The 19,932-nt window shown below is 48.8% G+C and overlaps 1 protein-coding gene across 1 annotated transcript in view; it reads right to left on the bottom strand.

Moving 5' to 3' along the window:
* Positions 1-15,704, bottom strand: part of GAB2 (GRB2 associated binding protein 2) — a 700,601-nt gene extending 684,897 nt beyond the window's left edge. The window contains exon 1 of the mRNA XM_069639931.1: positions 15,258-15,704. Coding sequence (XP_069496032.1) covers positions 15,258-15,329 — 72 coding nt within the window. The 5' untranslated portion in view covers positions 15,330-15,704. The remainder of the gene's footprint in view (positions 1-15,257) is intronic.
* Between the last annotated feature and the right edge of the window lie 4,228 nt (positions 15,705-19,932).

Raw genomic sequence — 19,932 nt, 5'->3', positions numbered from 1 at the left:
GCCCTACCACTCCACCGAGACCGCACTGCTGGCCGTAGCTGAATCTCTTCTTTCTGCATTCTATCAGAAGTTGTCTTCTCATCTCGTTCTTCTTGACTTGTGAGCTGCCTTTGATACTGTCAACCACTCTATTCTTCTTTTCGCTCTTTAACTTCTTGGTTTTCGTGATTCCGTTCTCGATTGGTTTCAGTCTTATGTTGCTGACCTCACCTTTTCTTTTTATTGGTTTGGTCAGTCTTCTATTTTTCCTCTCTCTCCCAGTGTTCCCCAAGGATCGGTGCTGGGCCCACTTCTTTTTTCTTTATGCACCTCTACTATAGGGACTGTCATCTCAGCACATGGTTTTTCTTACCATCTGTTTGTTGATGTTTCTCAAATATTTCTTTTTCTTCTTGCTCATGGCCTGATTCACAGAGTTTTTCCCAACGGGATTGTGCCATTATAAAAGGCTTCTGTGAATCAGGCGCTGACACTCAATTCGCTCATCTCTTTCGGCCTGTCTTCTTCCTATCCAATCGTGGATATCTTCACATTTTTTAACACCTCAACCAGTCTAAGACTAAGGTTCTTTTCTTTCCTTCCTCTTCTTTTCCTCCCCCTTTCGCCCCTCCCTATATCGCCTATCCTCCTGCTTTTCTCCCTCTTGCCACTGGTGCTCGCAATCTAGGTGTCCATTTTGACTCTGCACTGTCCTTTTTCTCTCAACATTCCTTAATTTTGCACTCTTGTCGCTTTCAGCTTTATAATATTCGAAAAGGCTCATTGTTTTCTCACTTTTCAACATTCTAAACCTCTTATCATTGCTTTATAGTCTTTTCTTGCCTTTTTTATTGTTCTTGTTTACTCTTGGGTCTCCCTGCCTATAGACGTGCTCCTCTTCGTTCCATCTACTCATCTTCTATTTGTAGTCTTTGTTCTCTTTCTTCTAAAGATTCTATATCCGCTGCTCTAAATCGTCTTCATTGGTTATCTTTTGATGCTTGTCTTCATTTTAATTTGTTATGTCTTGTTTTTAAATGTCTCTATGGTCTTGCTCCTTCTTACCTCTCTTCTCTTATTTCTTTTTACTCTTCTGCTCGAGCCCTTTGCTCCCAATCTCTTTTCCTTCTTGTCGTTCCTCGCCCCGCCTGTGCTCCTTCTCGTTTCCATTCTTTTTCTCTTTTGGCTCCAAAGCTCTGGAACACTCTTGTCTTTCTATTCTCTGCCTACTCTCCCTCTTTTGAAAACAAAACTTAAAGTTCACCTTCTTTCTTTGTAGTTTCCTTACTGAATTCACCCGTGTGTAATGATTGTTCTTATGTAAAGCGCCTAGGCGATAGGCGCTATATAAATAAATAAACCAATGTATGCGCACGTCAACAAAAGGTTCTAAATTGAGTGTAAAGAAGGGGTGTGTTAGGGTGGTGAGGAAAGGTCCCATTGGGGAAGAGAGGTTCATGTTGCGCGCATCATATTTGTGACTGGGGGTTCGTTGAAATGGCTGTGATGTTGCAATTTCATATGTATTCAGTGTAGTTAAATGTGAATGCGATATCTTACTTTAAGTGTTTATTTTGTGTCCAAATGAATACATATTAGGTTTGCACACGCATGGAAAGACAAATGTCAAAACCGCCAAATGAAATATAAAACACGATCCAGATATGGTGTGCTGCGAAAAGCCTGGAAACAGGGTGACGGGGAGTTTTGTAATGCGCATGCTTGGAAGAGGACTGGTCACAAAAGGCCTACTGTAAAGGAGAGACAATATTTATTAAACATGCACGCACACTGAGATACATACATAGGGAACTTATATGTGTATACGTAGTAGGCATTCATGAATTTAATTTGACTCTGCAGCCAGCAGTTGCGCAGTGAATTTCAGGTGGCGTAGAAAGTCTGGTTCTGCAGAGTTGAGGGCTGGGGGAGGAGTAATGATTAACTGAGCAGATGGGCAGCTAGCAACCGACCATGAATGTATGGCCTGGCAGTATCGCAGAAAGCAGGTGTAATCTCAAGTACATGGGAGCTTGTGGAAGGGGTCCAGCCATGTGCTTTTACCAGTAATAAACGTGGGGTGAGGTGACGCTTGAGGCCAAAGTGACCGATAATATTTGTGTTTTGATTCTTCTCACAGGATGTGACTAGAGGCCATGCGTGTTGAATTGGTAGTCATATAAAAGGGAATGTTCCAGGAATGCCAGTACATCAGGGCGGATGAAACAGCTATCAATAGTTCAAAGGGAACCTGTTTATTCTGCTCTCTCTCATGTTGTTGAAGTATCCATGCAAACCATATGCAATTACGGTTAAGGTTAAAGGGCACAGGCCAGTTGTTGCTTGTAATGAATTATGTTTGTATATGAAAGTGTAACCATGCCATGATGTCACGATCTACCATGGATGAATCCGAAGAAGGGGTGTGCTATGAATACAATCTGAAGATGTTAGCTAAGATAATCGATGATCAAAAAGACTGAAAGGATTGGAGAAAGATGGGATTTCTTTGTATAGGTTTTGTCCAATCACATGTGGGGGGTGGATTGTAATAAAATATATTGGAGTGTTTTAACTGTTGCAAAAATTGATATAATGTGTCAACTTATGTGGTTCGGCGAGACCTGGGTTAGTATGACTTGACAGTCCTCTAGCTCCTCCCTGGACGATTGTACAATAAACTTGCTTTATGTACAAACTTGCCCTTGTTCCTTAAGTGGTGGGCCTGCTTGGTTAAGGTGATTAGGGGTCCATCCATACAGGTGCCTATTGAAAAACAATTGACGGGGTTCATAAAAGACATACAAAACCATGCCTCACACATACACAGGGGTTTGACCAGCAGAAGCATTGATGCAACGGAAAGTCCATTCACCAATACCTGAACACTCCTGGAGGGAAACTGCAGATGTTAAGTGTCGTACGTTGACGATAAGCAAAAATGGAACAACGACAAATAATTGTCACAAAGACATCCAATAGCATCCCTAGCGAATTTAGGGGACACAGTCTTATTGAGGAATAGAAAGGTAAAGCAAAAGCTGGCCCTTTCGCATGAGGAAATGCCTTCGACAATGACTAGCAGAAAAGGATCCATGATGACGGCTCAGCAGCGTGGGAAGGAAGTTAATCCCAACTGCAGTTGGTTCAAGTGACAGTCATCTCAGGACAAAGAGAGCCAACATTGAATGGGAGAAGGTGATGAAGACATAGGGCCTCAGAGGGGTGAGATGGAAGACACAGAGATACCAAAGGCAGATGACGTGTATAGGTCAAAAAGAGTGGACGCGCACATCCAGGGAGAAAGATCAGAAGGATATCATGGGGACGCCACATACCCCAGAAGAGAAAATCAGAGAATGCCCACCAGGCTAGATGATTTTATAGTAGAAAACGAAATGTATAGTGCCTAGACATTATGTTGATAAGGGGTACGATAAGCACATCACTCTTGGCATTGTTTTTGTTACTATCATATATATTTTGATTATGGTGGGTGAGGGATGTTATGACGTACTGCCACAAGTAGTTTGCGGGCAGCGGACGTGACGTCTAGATGGAAAATAAAGAGGCAGTCAGTTCCTGGGGTGGGGCTAGTTGTATGAACACAGACTTTGTGCGTGTGTCATTCTAGAGCAGAGGCGTTGCTAGGGATGGGCTGAGGTGGCTACAGCCATGGGTCTTTTGGTTGTAGCCCAGGGTACAAGCTCAGGGATTACAACCAAAGGGCTAGCTAGCCCCGAGTCCCGACAGTCTCGACAGTAGCATAGACCCCCAGATAATTTCCAGACCAAGCAACACCCCTGTTCTAGAGGATGGCCCAGACCATGCAGGCGGCGCTAAAGGGACAGCCTGCATAGAAGGTTTTTTTTACGAAAACATTCATCAAATTTTTTATTTGTTTTTTTTGGGGGGTTCCCCCCCAATACCCCATCCCCTTTAATTTTTTTATATATTCCTGAACACCCACACCCAATTTATATATTTTTGTAACCCCCCCCAAAAAAAATTCAATTTGTTTTTTTGGATAAAAACTCACTGTAAAATACCCCGCGAAAAAACATCCCACGATGAAAGGACGTCGTACCGTCTGACCGAGACTAGGTGCTAAGCACTCTTGCTGCCATAACACCTGCATCAATATGTCCTTCATTAACACCAAGCCCTGCACCACTTCTAGGGAACATCTGGCTGTAAACCCAGCCAACATGCAAGGAATCCTACTACAAAGCCTTCCAAAGGCATAATACCCAGAAAATAGAAATCGAACATAACAAATAACGGGCTTGCCACTATTTACATGTGGGAATATACATTCCGTCCTGCCGCTGTATGTTTGACGTAATATTGCGCGATGTCCGCTACCCCAACGTTAAATAGCCGAAGTCTGTGAGCCCTAATGACAAACTGAGGGACAAGCTAGTCTGCGCTCTACAGCCGTGCCAATGTTGCACCATTCTGCCACAATGCAGAGCCCTAACCTCCCGAATGAAACAGAATTCAAGCTAATGTTGTCTGTTATGTCAACAACAAAATGGGGTGAATGCAGAGGCGTTGCTAGGGGTCGGGGGGGGGGCTTAGGGGCTATAGCCCTGAGTCTTTTGGTTATAACCTCGGATAGAATCTCAGGGTCTACAACCAAAAGGCTAGCTAGCCCCGAGTCCTGACAATTCCGCTATTAGGGTAGCCCCAAAACGTTCCCAGACCTAACAACACCCCTGGGTGAATGTACGTATTTCGTGGAGGCTGCCACATCAATGTGTGCTGCGATAGCATGTTGCATTAGGATAGCCACATGGTCCAAGGAAACTGTGTAATGCAACCCCCAGGTAAGAGATGCGTATTGTTGCGGAAGGACTAGCGGTAAGCTTGGAAAACAAGGTGCAGCCCAAGACCGAATGGTGGCAGCTGGTGATGTGGACCAGATGCTCTGTGACCTCTGGGAGCGCACGCTCGTGCCAGGATTTCGGTCCATGTTCTAGCTTAGCTGCATTAGGTTCTTGAGGGTGTGTGACAAAACTAAAATGAATGGCAAATGGCTGCGGCCCGCGTTCATATGCCATGCTCGGCGTTGGGTCAGGATGCTTTGTAATGTGACATGGAGCCCGCAAAAGGGAGATTTCTCGGGACAGCTCTTGGGACAAAGGAATGACTTCAGCATTGCTGGAAGTGGTAGGGTTCGACAGGAAAGGGAAGGACGGGCGGGCGGGGGATCCCAGCTGAGGAGGAATGATAACCTAGGGCGATAGGGGCCGGGGTTGTTCGATGGGCACTCTGACCATAGGGGCAGTTGGTGGATGAACGGGAATGGCAAAGGGCCACCTGGAAGTAGGCAAGACCGGGAGACAGTTGTCCCCGGCAGTGGATGATCAGGAATGGCAAAGGGCCACCTGGAAGAAATGGCTCACAGCCTGTTGAGCGGTAATAGGGATACTGGGATCTCCCGTTAGTTGACTATTAGATGGAGTGACTGTTTTCATGGCTGGTGGGTGGCCACTTTTAAGGCAGGAATGCGTTGTAACAAAGGGCATGAGGTTTCCTCTGGGATGTGCTCACAGCTCTAAAGAAAAAAGGCAGGAGGTGCGTAAGCAGCCATGGTGAGCGTATGTGCATGAGTATAAGATCTGAAGTAGGTGGGGGCCCGGGAAAGCGTGGCAGAGTTACTGGTTGGTCCTAGCCGGGGAGAGGAGTCACGCTGCGGATGCAAGCGTATGATCCGCTGGCTGCACGAGGCAGGTTGGGGATAGACGAGCACTGACACCCTTACGGACAGTTGAGACTCCTCGACAACTGAATGCAGTGGACCCGGGGCTATTCGTTCCATGCAACGGTGTGGGAGACTTACTGGCCTGGTAGTAAAAATAACCTAAGGATGTCGTCGCCGCTAAGGAATAAAGGCCATTAGTGACAACGTCACCTGGTAGGACTTTAGTCCGAAGTACTGGTGAACCGGGTGTGGAATAGGGGAATGGCAAACGGCCATCGGGTGAGTGTTTTAGGCCTAGTACACAGAGCAAGGCTGGCACCACCCATTATGTTGACTCCCAAAAAAATGGGATGTTTTTTCCAATCAAAAATTGTCCTCTCAAATTATTATGATGCTAAACTTGTATGTTGGATTGTCTTACTAGCGGGCCTCCGTGGGGGTTAGCCCGGCTATGATCCAGGCCACCCCCAGATTATACAAGAGTCTTTCCTCTTATGTTGCTCTTCTTTTTGGTTTTCCTAGGTCTTCCATAATCATATTAGCTCTATTTTAAAGCCACTAATCTCAACAAGTGGAATCACTATAATTTGCCATTTTAAAAAAAAAAAAACCTTCAGCAGCTGCAAAGCCAGTAGTTTTGCATTTCCCTAGGGATCACGGATTCCCCCATTCATATATTTCAAACATTAGAACCTCTACATAACCCAATTAGCCGCACTACTGCCAGGCAGCGGAGAACCTGCCAGCCCTGCCCAATCAGACACGGGTGGGCACAAACACAAGCTGCTGCGAGGAAGGAAAAGGCATAGGGGTCCAAGCCCAAAAGTAGCACTTAAGCACACCCTCCAAATAATACCAGCAGGAAAGAAAATCAAAATGGGGCAGTATGTCACAAGCAGGTCCAAAGTGAGCTAAGCCCGATTGCTGACATTTGTAAAAACATAAGTGGACGCAGGAATGCAAGGCGGCGCTCCTTGGAATACATTGGTGTCCCGTCTGCAGGTCGGCCCCGTGCTGCTTGAGGCACGACTTCTCAGCGCAGTCATCCCCGGCCCGCCCCCCACCAGCGCACTGTGTCCGGGATTCATTTTCCCCAGGCGTGCACGTGCTGCGAGCTGGGTGTGTCCCTCCTCCGCAGTGCCGGCTCTTTCTCCGCAGCAGCCGATCAGTGTACACACTACACACACACACACACTGCAGGCTGAAGAGGCAGAGCGTGCAGGGACGAGCGAGAGGCGTGAGCCCATGGGCGCTGAACACTGGGGGGAGCAGTGCGGAGTGGGGGTTCTCGCTTGCGGCGCCCTCCCACAGCAGGCAATGCTCGCCAAGCGAACTGCAGCTTACCCCGCCTGAGACAATGTATGCATACCTTCACCGCGGCGCCTCGCCCACAAGGTCAGACAGCGTTTACTAAACCCGGCACTGGCGCCTCACTTTTCCAATAGGAAGCAATCGGGTGCAGCTCCGCGAAGAACCCCCGTTTTTTCTCTCTGAAATGAACAGAAGTCATAAGGGAATCCGCTTCTATCACTCCCCAATAAATAGGGACATATACATTTAAAACATTGCAGACCACTGCCCACATACTACCTGCCTCACATACCCTGCACACTACTTCCGGCATTAGAATGCAGCTAACCCCACGAACAATTCGGTCTAACTGCACAGGTGCACTATATACTGCTCTGACTCTCTCCAATGACCTGGAGCGCCAGTCCCTGAGGGCGTTCAACCTATATGCGGGCTGGGACCAAACCCATGGTGAAAGGCGCTACACAAATGTCCATTAACATAACATAAGGCATCTTTAGTTGAATGTATTTTATAGTTTTATATAGCGCCAGGGGGAAGAGGGTTGCTTCAATGCGCTTAGTGGGGTACAGAGGGGGGAAAAGGAAAAAATATGTACAAAGGGCTGAACACAGGTAGACAGTACAACAGGGGACGGTTAACAGGGTAAGATCGGTTAACACAAACTGTGAACTCCTAGTTCACCTGTCACCAGGCTACCATGAGTAAGGTCTCATTAGACCTGGCGATGATCTCTGGACTGGGCAGATTTGCCCTTTATTCACTTCCTCCAGCAGAGGTCTAAAGTCTCTTAGGATGTTTGACCTAAACAGGAGGCAGCCTTGCAAGCCTCCAATGAACCCCCCCCCTATTCCAGGTCAGGATCTAGTGCAGCCCTCAGAGGGTGGGCTCAGCGGGGGACTAACCCATACTTAACTGTGGACATTTCCCGGTAGGCCTCTGCACCCTGGGCCTCTTTTGGGTGGTATTTCCAATTGTTCCCGTGGAGAAAGGGTTCAGCTTGCTGAAAATATGTAATAAGGGGCCACTTTGAACATTATTTCCAGGGCCTCTTTTGGTTCCCAGTCCACCCCTGGGTGGGCTCAGGAAGGGAACCCCTCCAAGATGTCTGTGTGGGTCTGGAGAACTCCTGGACATCTCCTAGACGGGGAACCCAGATTCAAGTTGGTTAAATCAGACCTTGTGCTTTGACAGCAATCACCATGAAGAGTTGTGGTACTCCATTCAAGCACGTAATGTTAACTACAATCTGGTGCCTTGGCATGGGTTCTGGGCACAGGCAGATCAAGTAACCCATGTTTAGTTCGTCTGTGAGGAGCTGGGGCACATGAAGGTCTGGTAGGTTGTACACCCCAAGACCCACGATGGCTTTTGATCCCTCTAATGACAGTCGATAGGAGGTGACTCAGGAAGCAGGTTAGAGGCGGATATTCAGATCTAGTAGGTTGAGGACCATCATCTTGAAGGTGCGCGGAGGCCGGGACACACGATCCAGATTCAAAGAGGGTCAATTACACTTGGTGTGGATGCAGAAGTCGAGATGGAGGGTTGATGAGCATGCGGCTCGGGGGACCGTGTCATGACTACCACATAAAGTCTATTGTATTGGTGAGAATTGGCATGGAGGTGCGAAGAGTGTGAGGTCCAGGGACCAGATATAAGGAGGATACCTCCAACCTGTGGTCGAGGCGGGCATGATGTGTCAGGGGTGGGGGCAGAGTTAAGGGGGTTGCTCAGATCTGGCCATTATTATTATTGCCACCTCAATTCTACACACAGAGCACATCATTTCTTACTCGCCAAGAGTCAATTATCACTAGCCAACGGCTATGTTGTACAAACCTAGGCTGGAACACGACCATGGAAACCCGGGCCACTGGCCCAAAGATAAGAACCGCTTGCCATTAGCATTTGCTATCACACATGTTGACTTGTGTAGCACTGTTAATAACAGGTGTTACTAGCTCGGTTGAAAGGCACTCATTGATTGATTTGGCCCCAGAAAGGTGAAAGGCGGAGTCTGCCCAGTCAAGAGCTACAGGTTTCACCAATGGAAGGTCTGCCACATGCCCTTGTTTACTAGATCATGTGCAGCACGATTTGCTACACACCCGTGATAGGATGTTGCCTGTTCCCCATAGGAACAAGAAACCCAGTGGGTAAACCCGCAGATCACAGGGTCTACTCAGCCTTTAATCTTTGAAAGATTGATGAAAGGAGGACCATCGAGGTGGCTAATTGTACATATTTCGGCCAAATATCTAAATACAGTTTGGTTGCGGATGTAGGCAATGTAAAGTCAATGCTATCAGTGACCTAAAACAAAACAACGAATACTGGTTATATACATAACTGAGACCACACAGAACACAGCCAGGAAGTCACAATACAACGTACCCATGGGTAGACGGTGCAGAGGAAAAATTCAAGCAAACTATTGTAGACAGTAAACTATTGACGGACATTATTCAAAAAAGCTCTAGGACCAATGCGACCGCTGTATAGCGGGGTCTAGGACCAATGCGGCCGCTGTATAGAGGGGTTTGGCATTTGCTTGTGTTGCAGATGAAATTCAAGTGTGCACAGGGCGAGCTGGGAAACATATGCAAATCTTCAGACCAGTCGACATTGACCTTTCCTTTCCATACACTAGTCTAAGCAATAGGCACCACCTGCAGGCTCCCTCTCCTCCTTCAGAGCACGTGGCCTCTCCAAATGGCACCCTGATCTCTTCAAGCACTGTATGCGCTCCTCTACCAATAACTGTGCATCTCATAACACTGTATATGCTCCTCTAGCAATAACCACGCCCCTTCAAGCACTGCATGTTCTCCGCCACCAATAACCACGCCCCTTTAAGCACTGTATGTGCTTCACCAATAACCACGTTTCGAGCACTGTATGTACTCTTCCACCAACAGCGCCTCTCATAGGTCTAAATGTGCTGCTCTAGCAATAACCACGCCCCTTCAAGGACTGTATGTTCTCTAGCATTAACCATGTCCCTTCAAGCCCTGTATGTACTCATCTATCAATAACCATGCCCCATCAAGCATTGCATGTCTCCTCCACCAATAACCACGCCCCTTAAAGGACTGTATGTTCTCTGGCATTAACCACGCCCCTTCAAGGACTGTATGTTCTCTGGCATTAACCACGCCCCTTCAAGCACTGTATGTGCTTCAACAATAATCACGCGTCAAGCACTGTATGTACTCTTCAAATAACAGTGCCTCTCATAGCACTTCATGTTCTCTTCTAGCAATAACCACGCCCCTTCAAGCTCTAGATGTGCTCCTCTGCCAATAAGCAAGCCTCCATAGTACTGGATGCGCTAAATTAACAATGCTAATGTATCTCCAAGACTTGACTGTGCTCCGCCCCAAACTCTGACCCCTCACAATCATTGCCTGTGGTCCTCTAGCTATGATGGACCAAACCAGGCCTGTGCTGGTCAATACTGCCCTCATCTCTTCAAGCACTGCCTGTGTGCCCCACTAATACCCACACTTCTCCAAGCACTTCATGTGCTCTCCTTCCAATAATGCCCACACTTCTCCAAGGCCTAATTATGCTCCACCCACTGTTGTCCTACCTTCTCCACCCACTGGTGTCCTACCCTCTCCACCCACTGGTGTCCTACCTTCTCTAGTCACTGATGTGCTGCCTTCTCCACCCACTGTTATCCTACCTGCTCCACCCACTGGTGTCCTACCCTCTCCACCCACTGTTGTCTTACCTTCTCTAGCCACTGATGTCCTACCCTCTCCACCCACTGGTGTCGTACCTTCTCCACCCACTGGTGTCCTACCCTCTCCACCCACTGGTGTCTTACCTTCTCCACCCACTGGTGTCCAACCCTCTCCACCCACTGGTGTCCAACCCTCTCCACCCACTGGTGTCGTACCTTCGCCACCCACTGGTGTCCTACCCTCTCCACCCACTGGTGTCCTACCTTCTCTAGCCACTGATGTCCTGCCTCTAGAAACTCTTTCAGTGCATCTCTAGCATTGTCTGGCTGCTCTTCCAAGGGCCGCCTATGTTTCATGTCCCATTATTGCTCTGCCTCTCCACACCCTGACAATGCCATTGTTCCGTTAATCTGCTTCTCCACCCTTGCCAATGCCATCTTCCTGCTATCCTGCCTGTCCACGCCCTGGCTAGTCCCTTCCCTATATTCTCACTTTCCACTCCCTGTCGATACTCCTTTTCCCCTTGTTGTCCCAACTATTCATGGCCTGCTTATACTTCTTATCCCAGTATTGTCCTCGCCACACCCTGCCTATGTGTTGCCCTATGCTGCCTTTCACCCAATGTCCCTGCTTATGCTTCTTCTCCCTGTGCTGTCCGCCCGCACTGCTCCCTGCTTATGTCCGTCTGTGTGCTGTCTTTCCTCTTTGTGTCTTGTCTATACTTCTCTTACCAATGTTGTCCTTGCTCTCTGTGCCCTATATGTGCCCCACTTCTCATTGTTGTCCTCCCCCTTCATGCCCTGGAAATACTTCTACGATTGTTGACCTCATCGCTACACGCCCAGCCTATACTCCACTTCCCAGTATTGTCCTCCGTTTCCACACCCTGCCTATCCTCCTCTCGTCAGGGTTGTTCCCCTTTTTCATGCACTGCCTATGCCCCTCTTCCCATTGTTGTCCTCCCTCTCCACCCGCTGTCTATGTTCTTCCATTGTTGTTGTCCTACTCCACGTCCTGCCTATGTCCTTCCATTGTTATCTTCCCTCTCCACGCTCTGCCTATGTGCTTCTATTGTTGTTCTCCCTCCCCACGCCTTGCTTGTGTCCTTCCATTGTTGTCCTCCCACTCCACGTCCTGCCTATGTCCTTCTATTGTTGTCCTCCCTCTCCCCGCCCTACCTATGTCCTTCTATTGTTGTCCTCCCTCTCCTCGCCCTGCCTATGTCCTTCCATTGTTGTCCTCCCTCTCCAAGTTCGGCCTATGCTTCTTCCATTGTTGTCCTCCCTCTCCACATTCGGCCTATGCTTCTTCCATTATTGTCCTCCCTCTCCACGCCCTACCTATGTCCTTCCATTGTTGTCCTCCCTTTCCACACCCTGCATATATGCTTTTATTATTGCCCTCCCACTCCATGCCCAGCCTTTGTGCTTCTATTGTTGTCCTCCTTCTCCACTTACGGCCTATGCTTCTTCCATTGTTGTTCTCCCTCTCCACGTCTGGCCTATGTCCTTCTATTGTTGTCCTCCCTCTCCACGTCCTGCCTATGTCCTTCCATTGTTGTCCTCCCTCTCCACGTCCTGCCTATGTCCTTCCATTGTTGTCCTCCCTCTCCACGCCCTGCCAATATCCTTCCATTGTCCTCCCTCTCCAGGCCCTGCCTATGTCCTTCCATTGTTGTCCTCCCTCTCCACGTCCTATGTGCTTCCATTGTGGTCCTCCCACTCCACGCCCTGCCTATGTGCTTCCATTGTTGTCCTGCCTCTCCACGTCCTGCCTATGTGCTTCCATTGTTGTCCTCCCTCTCCACGCCCTGCCAATATCCTTCTATTGTCCTTCCTCTCCACGCCCTGCCAATATCCTTCTTTGTCCTCCCTCTCCACGCCCTGCCAATATCCTTCTATTGTCCTCCCTCTCCACGCCCTGCCTATGTGCTTCCATTGTTGTCCTCCCTCTCCACGCCCTGCGTATGTCCTTCCATTGTTGTCCTCCCTCTCCACGCCCTGCCTATGTGCTTCCATTGTTGTCTTCCCACTCCACGCCCTGCCAATATCCTTCTATTGTTGTCCTCCCTCTCCACGCCCTGCCTATGTCCTTCCATTGTTGTCCTCACACTCCACGCCCTGCCTAGGCTCCTCGTCCCAGTGTTGTCCACCCTCTCCTCCTCTTCCTAGTCTCGTCCTCCCTCTCCACGCCCTGCCTATGTCCTTCCATTGTTGTCCTCACACTCCACGCCCTGCCTAGGCTCCTCGTCCCAGTGTTGTCCACCCGCTCCTCCTCTTCCTTGTCTCGTCCTCCCTGTCCACACCCTGCCTATGTCCTTCTATTGTTGTCCTCCCTCTCCTCGTCCTGCCTATGTCCTTCTATTGTTGTCCTCCCTCTCCACGCCCTGCCTAGGCTCCTCGTCCCAGTGTTGTCCACCCTCTCCACGCCCTGCCTATGTCCTTCCATTGCTGTCCTCCCTCTCTGCGCCCTGCCTAGGCTCCTCGTCCCAGTGTTGTTCACCCTCTCCTCCTCTTCCTGCGCTCGTCCTCCCTCTCCACGCCCTGCCTATGTCCTTCCATTGTTGTCCTCACACTCCACGCCCTGCCTAGGCTCCTCGTCCCAGTGTTGTCCACCCGCTCCTCCTCTTCCTTGTCTCGTCCTCCCTGTCCACACCCTGCCTATGTCCTTCTATTGTTGTCCTCCCTCTCCTCGTCCTGCCTATGTCCTTCTATTGTTGTCCTCCCTCTCCACGCCCTGCCTAGGCTCCTCGTCCCAGTGTTGTCCACCCTCTCCTCCTCTTCCTAGTCTCGTCCTCCCTCTCCACGCCCTGCCTATGTCCTTCCATTGCTGTCCTCCCTCTCTGCGCCCTGCCTAGGCTCCTCGTCCCAGTGTTGTCCACCCTCTCCTCCTCTTCCTGGGCTCGTCCTCCCTCTCCACGCCCTGCTCGTGTTCATCTCATTGTTGTGCCTGCTTCCCCAGGCTCTGCCACCGCCTCCCCCTTCCTCCCTGTCCTCGGTTATTTATAACCGCTCGCTGCACAGAGATCAGATAGCCGTCCACTCAAACAGTCGATAAAACTCCTGTGTAAGTTGCAGAGGAGCCCAGGGGAGTGACAGGGGACACCAGCTGGGCAAAAGGAGAGAAAACAAACCCCAGCACCAAATTGGCGGATCTGAGGATGGGGTACACACACAGCGAGAGCTGGGCAGGGGCTGCTCACACACCAGTTGTCTGTCTGTATTGGGCCAAGCGTTGGTAAACACATGGCTATCCGGGCTGTTTGCAATGCAAATACATCGAGCAGCGCGCAACACACGTGTTAGCTGTACACAACGCATTGTCTTTAGCGCATGGGCGCACACATACCTACTCGATGAATAAAAGTACGAATACATGTTGTGAACTTTGTGTAATGTTCCCACGTGTTGTTGCAGTCAGTAACTGGGGGACCGGGCAGGGGCATGAGAAGCTGCTGTGTGGGTGTGTACAAGGCTGCGCGTATTGCCAGTGCCACGGTTGAGTTGTTGAGCTGTAAACGAAGCGACGTGGGCGTTGTGAAGTGTTGTACACCGATGGCTGTGTGTAGTGAAGACCGCATATAGGACCAGATGCATGTAATGTTTTGCACGCTTGCCTAATTCCTGCAACCGTGCAAAGTGTATTTTTGCAGTACAAAGTCAGTACAGCGTCCTTTTTGCTGTACACAATGACTGTGCCCTGCAAAAATACACTTTGCACAGTTCCATGAATCTGGGTTTGTGTCGGCAGTGCAAAGTCACTTTGAACCCTGCAAACAAATCCATGACTCGGGCCCATAGTTGGGAACAGCAATGCGCGTGCGTTCTACCGTTGTACACCGAGGGATTTGTGTCCTGTGAACGTTGTTGTTGTGCCCCAACACACTCAAGACTGTATGGTGCCACTGAGCCCTGGGTGCACTGTCACAGCTGTGCACGGAATGATGTGTGTATTGGGAATGCTGCTGTTGCACACTGTACAGTGAGGGGGAATGCATACATAAGGCCGGTGTAGAGTTATGCGTGACTGTGTTGTGAAGTGTGCCGGTGTGTACACGGTGCATGGTCAAGACTGTATACTCCGTGGTGTGTGTGTATTATGAAGGCTGCTCGTGTTCATTGTGAAGTCTTGCGCGCGCAGGTTCACTGTATCGCTGAGGCTGCCAGTGTGCACCAGTGCACGCTGTTTGCACTATTGAGGGATGCACGCAGCGCGCGCTGTGTATTCAGGCGCCCTCGCACGCGCCGCCTCCTTGTTTACCTCCCCTCGCAGAGGCGCGGCACCTGTGGCAGGTGTAGGCCGCCGCCTCTTTGTTTTCTGGTTACAGGGCAGGAGGCGCGCTGAGCGCTTCACCAACACATCCCCCCGTGCACACAGAGCGGGGGACCCAGGCAAAGGCAACAATGACTGAGTAGAGAGGGGGACGCGCCCTGTGCGAGACCACCACAAGACACTCTTTTACGCGTGCTACACATCAGGGAGTAAAGCCCACTGCCCGTCTGCAGGGTCCACACATGAGAAGAAGTTCAAAGAAAAAGCTCCGAAACGGGGCACGCATCACTACTTACGTATCTTCGCAACTTTTTCTCCGGGGGGGACTTTCGCAGCCACCCCGCGCAGATCACCTCTCCCCCGCTCATGGTTCCAGGCTCCGTGGTGCGTACTGCTAACCCCTCCAACCGAGGGGCATCCGGCAACACGTTGGGGGCAACCAAATGGTCCACGTTCAGTGGCAACCCTGCAACAATCCAGCCATGCAGCTCCACACAGCAGCCTCTCCTGCTGCTCACCCGATGCAGCCAGTATCGGAGCCAAACTGGACCCTCTATGTGTGTCTCGCCCGGCTCGTCAGCACAGCGCGCTCACTGTGCCGATCCGAGGGGATGCCTTTTTTTTATCAGTGTTTTATTTTTACGCACAGAGCTCTCCTGTCAGAGTGGCTGGCCACTATCTGCTCCAGTCTGACACTTTCAGCCCCCAGCTGCCGCTGGAAGCAGGAAACTGCTCCTCTGTTTCCCAGGCACGGCTTCACGCACACCACACCCACAGCCTGCCCGCGAGCGGCGAGCGAAAGCTCTTAAAGACACAAACACGCGCCGATCTGCGCCTTCTGCGCCCGAGCGCTCTTCAAAGGAGGCACCTGCTCCCGGTGGAGCGGCTTCAGAGAAGACCCCACACTCCCCTCTATTATGGCACTTGTATAAGTCAGCAGCGCGGCAAAAAAAAACACATTGAGACCAAATGAATATTCTTAGCTGTTTTACTTATAGGTACGAATAAGACGCCCTCTTCTCTATCACAAAGGATGAAGAAACCCGGAGGTGCTTCTTCTGAGAATTCGCAATTAAAATCAGTGACCTTTCATGACGAAGTGATGCACACAATGTGCTTATCTTACTGTGAGAGTGCACAATAATCTGCCCAGTACCAGTGTGATGGTAAATGACACCCAAACGCGAATATGCAAAAGGTCTTGTCACTAGTTGCCCCTTAAAGGAATATTTCAAATGTATATAGTTGATTTTCGGGGTTTTATACATGCTTCCAGCAGGGGTTTAAGTGGGCCGGGGCTACACAGTCGGCAGAGCCCTGCCAGTCTCTGAAAAATGCTTCTGAGATAGGGCGTTGCTGGGACTCCCTAAAGTCCTCAAGTAGCCAAGGTGATCAGTCTGCTTGAAGGTAAGGCATGTCTTTCTACAGGCCGAAGCCCTTTGCGCCGATCTGATTTCTCTCTATGTGCAAGAGCGGCAAGCTTTGGAAAGAAAAGACCTTGCCTAGTACCCACCTTTTCCATTGTTCCTTTTTTCTTATTTTTCTTCTTACTTTTCAGAAGATAATTTAGCATCAGTACGTGTTGCTTGTTGTTGTTGTATGATGTTAAAGGTGGAATTGTTTTTAACCAATAAAACTAAAATCCCCCAAAATAGCAACTGCAGTGCCTACCCCTGCCAGACATCCCTTTAACTTAAGGGATGCAGCATTCATGACCATCGCACTCTAGGTTAGAGGGTGATGATCACTGCAAAGGGATGCCTGGCTGGGGTCAGCGCCACAATTAAGGAGCAAAAGCAGAGATCTGTTAGACCATGCCCCCTCTAGGCCACACCACCTGTCAGAGCCCCCTCCTCGATTTCAGAGTCCACTGAAGCACTGGCTTCCTGACACAACACACGGCCGAAGGCAAACTTACACAATGGCTCTGCTGGACACTTTAGAGGTAAAGGTGCATCAGAAGCAGATTGTAGTGCGCACAGTTCGTATGTCGTATTTCACGCCCTTCTTTTCACCAGGATCCACGTCTGTGGTAAAATGTGTGGAAAGAGACATCTTAGCACATACATATCACAATAATACATTGTTGGACCGTTCACGTTCTAGATACTTTGGGGGAGCACAGGGAGCCGTGGAGTGGTCTAAGGCACGGATGGAACCCCCATAAGGGACTTGGAGAGGGCCGGCTACAAAAGGCGAACCTGCAGAGTGCAGCCTTTTTTTCTGGAATCGGCAGGTGTGGCCTTTTGTAACCACCTTTAGACATAGATCGCAGTTGGACTGTTCAGTATATAGGGCACTGACCTGCTACATTTCCCTCCATGGCCAGTTCCAGTATTTCCGAGGCCTTAACCAGCAAAAGACAGCCCAACCTCCTAATTTACACATGTATTGACATCATCCGAAGTGATATCGCAGAAAATGACATTACAGGAGTGCCATCAGCATTTGACACTTGAGAGCATCATGGGAAGTGCCATTAAAAGAAGTTGTCATGAGTAACTCTAATAACTTTGTGGGGTGCATTATATGAATGGACAATATTATTATACATTGAGCAACTCTGTAGTCTTTTATCACATGGAGGTCATTATTGCTCTCCTCTCAGCCAATCAGAATGTTTGGAATTCAGAAAATAATTACTGGTACTGACTGCATTCCAGACATTCTGACTTCAAAAAAATTCAGGAAATAGCAAGACATTTCCCCTGCAAGATTTCTTTCAACTACACACCCCAACGAACTTGAACAATGCTTTCCTAAAGAAAAAACATTCACTTTAATAAATATTGCTAACAACTGTTCCAGTTCAACTGAGTTTAACATTAAAATGCATATTTTACAAATATGTTTTTTTTAAAAAAATTATTACAAAATGAAACCATATTTACTTTGCTAACACATTTTGTGTACTTTACTCATTATTAAACAAACATTTTAATTCATCACCACAACTCCAAAACCTTTATTGCTCCTAGCACTATTGTGCTATTAATCCTTAAGGACCTCGGGAGAGGTGATTATTGTCAGGGATAATGACCCTTTCTCAATTTATGGCCCGTGGCTTCACCTAAAGCCATACGTTCGGGGGGTGTTGTGTTGTTATCCTGCATTGATGACCCCCTTCCTCAATCTGTAAGCCTATAGTAAACCACGAATGAGGCCTTTTATCAATAGCAAAAGAAGCAAACTGAACCACCTCAAAATCCTCAGATATTATAGAGAGATTTAAGGATTTTACAGGATTACACACTTGGTTTAAACATTTGACCACATCTCTCCCCAGATTTAGTTCATATACATATCTGTTAAGGTTTCAACTCCATGGGCTTTAATTAAGCAATAAACCCAGGGGAATTAAGCATTAGGTAATGCCCCAGGGCCCATAGTTGCAGGCCTGAACGAAGCAAGGGCCTTAACGAAGCCCCCGGGGCATTACCTGATGCGGCAATGCCTCCCGTTGAGGGGCATACTGCTATTAGTACCCTGGCCCGTTAGACTCGGGTACTAATTGATTATTTTTGTGCTTGCGAGACGCTACGGCATTTACAAAGATGTATGTACTTACTTGGGAGTGACATTTAAATATATTGCTTTTTATTTATCGATCAAGTTGGGATTTCACTGACACATTTTGTCTTTATTGTGGCCTTAATTTATCTCCAATTGTAACAGAACAACTCTGTTGTGGTAGTAAAGATAGATTTTTAAAAAAAAATATTTAGTGATAAAATCCTGCAAGTAATTCTGCCCCTGAGAGGGATTTTTGCTAATCAAACTCACACTCATAATTCGCTATGCCAGAAAGTATGGTGCACACATGTACCTCTGCTGTGACTCTCTACTGACATCCCACAGCAGCTGACTTGTAGTGCAACCTGGCAAGTTGAAAGGTCACGTGCATTCATGAAAAAAGCCTGCCTGAACCCAAAGGTACAAAAGACAAGTGCTGACTTTATCAAATTATATACTTTCGGAACCCCAGAGTCTGGCAGCAGTTTGATTAAAAACTAAATAGAAGATTCCAAAATGGCCGCCGAAGAATGAGGACATCTTTCCTCAAGCTCCAGGCCTGAACAATTGCTGCAGATGAAGAAAGCAAATGAGGAACGCACCTGAGTGTATAAATCCCCTCCCTACAGGAGTCGGTCAACAGGAACCTAAATTGGTGAGGAGTATCGAGGCATGCCGCCCTTAAAGGAAGGGCATGGCTGCGGGAGCCCAGGGCTGAAGATTGCTGGGAGCAGAGGCACACACCAGTGAAAGGGGCTGGAGAACAGAAGGAGTAAAGCTGCGACAGTGATCGACGGCTGGACGGAGTACTGTTCATCAGCCCGACTTCGCGGTCTTACTGAGGTGTGTCTGCGATGCTGAGCGGAAACTGGAGTCCAGAATAGAAGCATGTGAAGATGACTATTTTCTGTGTTCGTGGCGGACCCGGATGGGAGTAAAGTGGTGACATTTTGCACACTGCAGAGGAGGGGGTGCACTGCTGCCCCGCAGTGACATGAAGAGGCACCTTCAGGACTGAACATTGCAGAGGTCATATGGGAGTGTGGCCGTGGTAAGGTGAAAGAGCGAGCAGCCTGCAAAGGTGAGGGGAAACATCACTGAATACCGACTTGTGGGGGCCACAACAGTCCTTGAGGGGCCTGGACCGATTGGGAGTGTGCAGTGGCAGGTGAACCTTTAGAGAGAAAGAGGACAGAGAAGGTACACTCCCAGTGCAGGAAGGGCAGCACGCAGAATAAAGGCATTGCTGAAGGGAGGGACTTCCCCCATCCCTTGCTTTTACATGTAGGGAGGTGAGCAGACTATAAAGGACCTCTTAGTAGCTGGTAGGTGCGGTGGAGGAGCAGGTTAACCCCTAGGTGGTTCATAGAGATAATTGGTCCTCCCATATGTTCCATTTGGAAGTGTAACACCCCTTCAGGATATCTTGGATTGAATTGCAAAGGAATTTGGTGGTCG

The sequence above is a fragment of the Ambystoma mexicanum genome, chromosome 7q, assembly GCF_040938575.1.
Source record: "Ambystoma mexicanum isolate Mex_15411 chromosome 7q, UKY_AmexF1_1, whole genome shotgun sequence".
Classification (NCBI taxonomy): Eukaryota; Metazoa; Chordata; class Amphibia; order Caudata; family Ambystomatidae; genus Ambystoma; species Ambystoma mexicanum.
The sequence above is the reverse complement of the archived record's forward strand: the minus strand, read 5'-3'. Positions and strand labels throughout refer to the sequence as shown.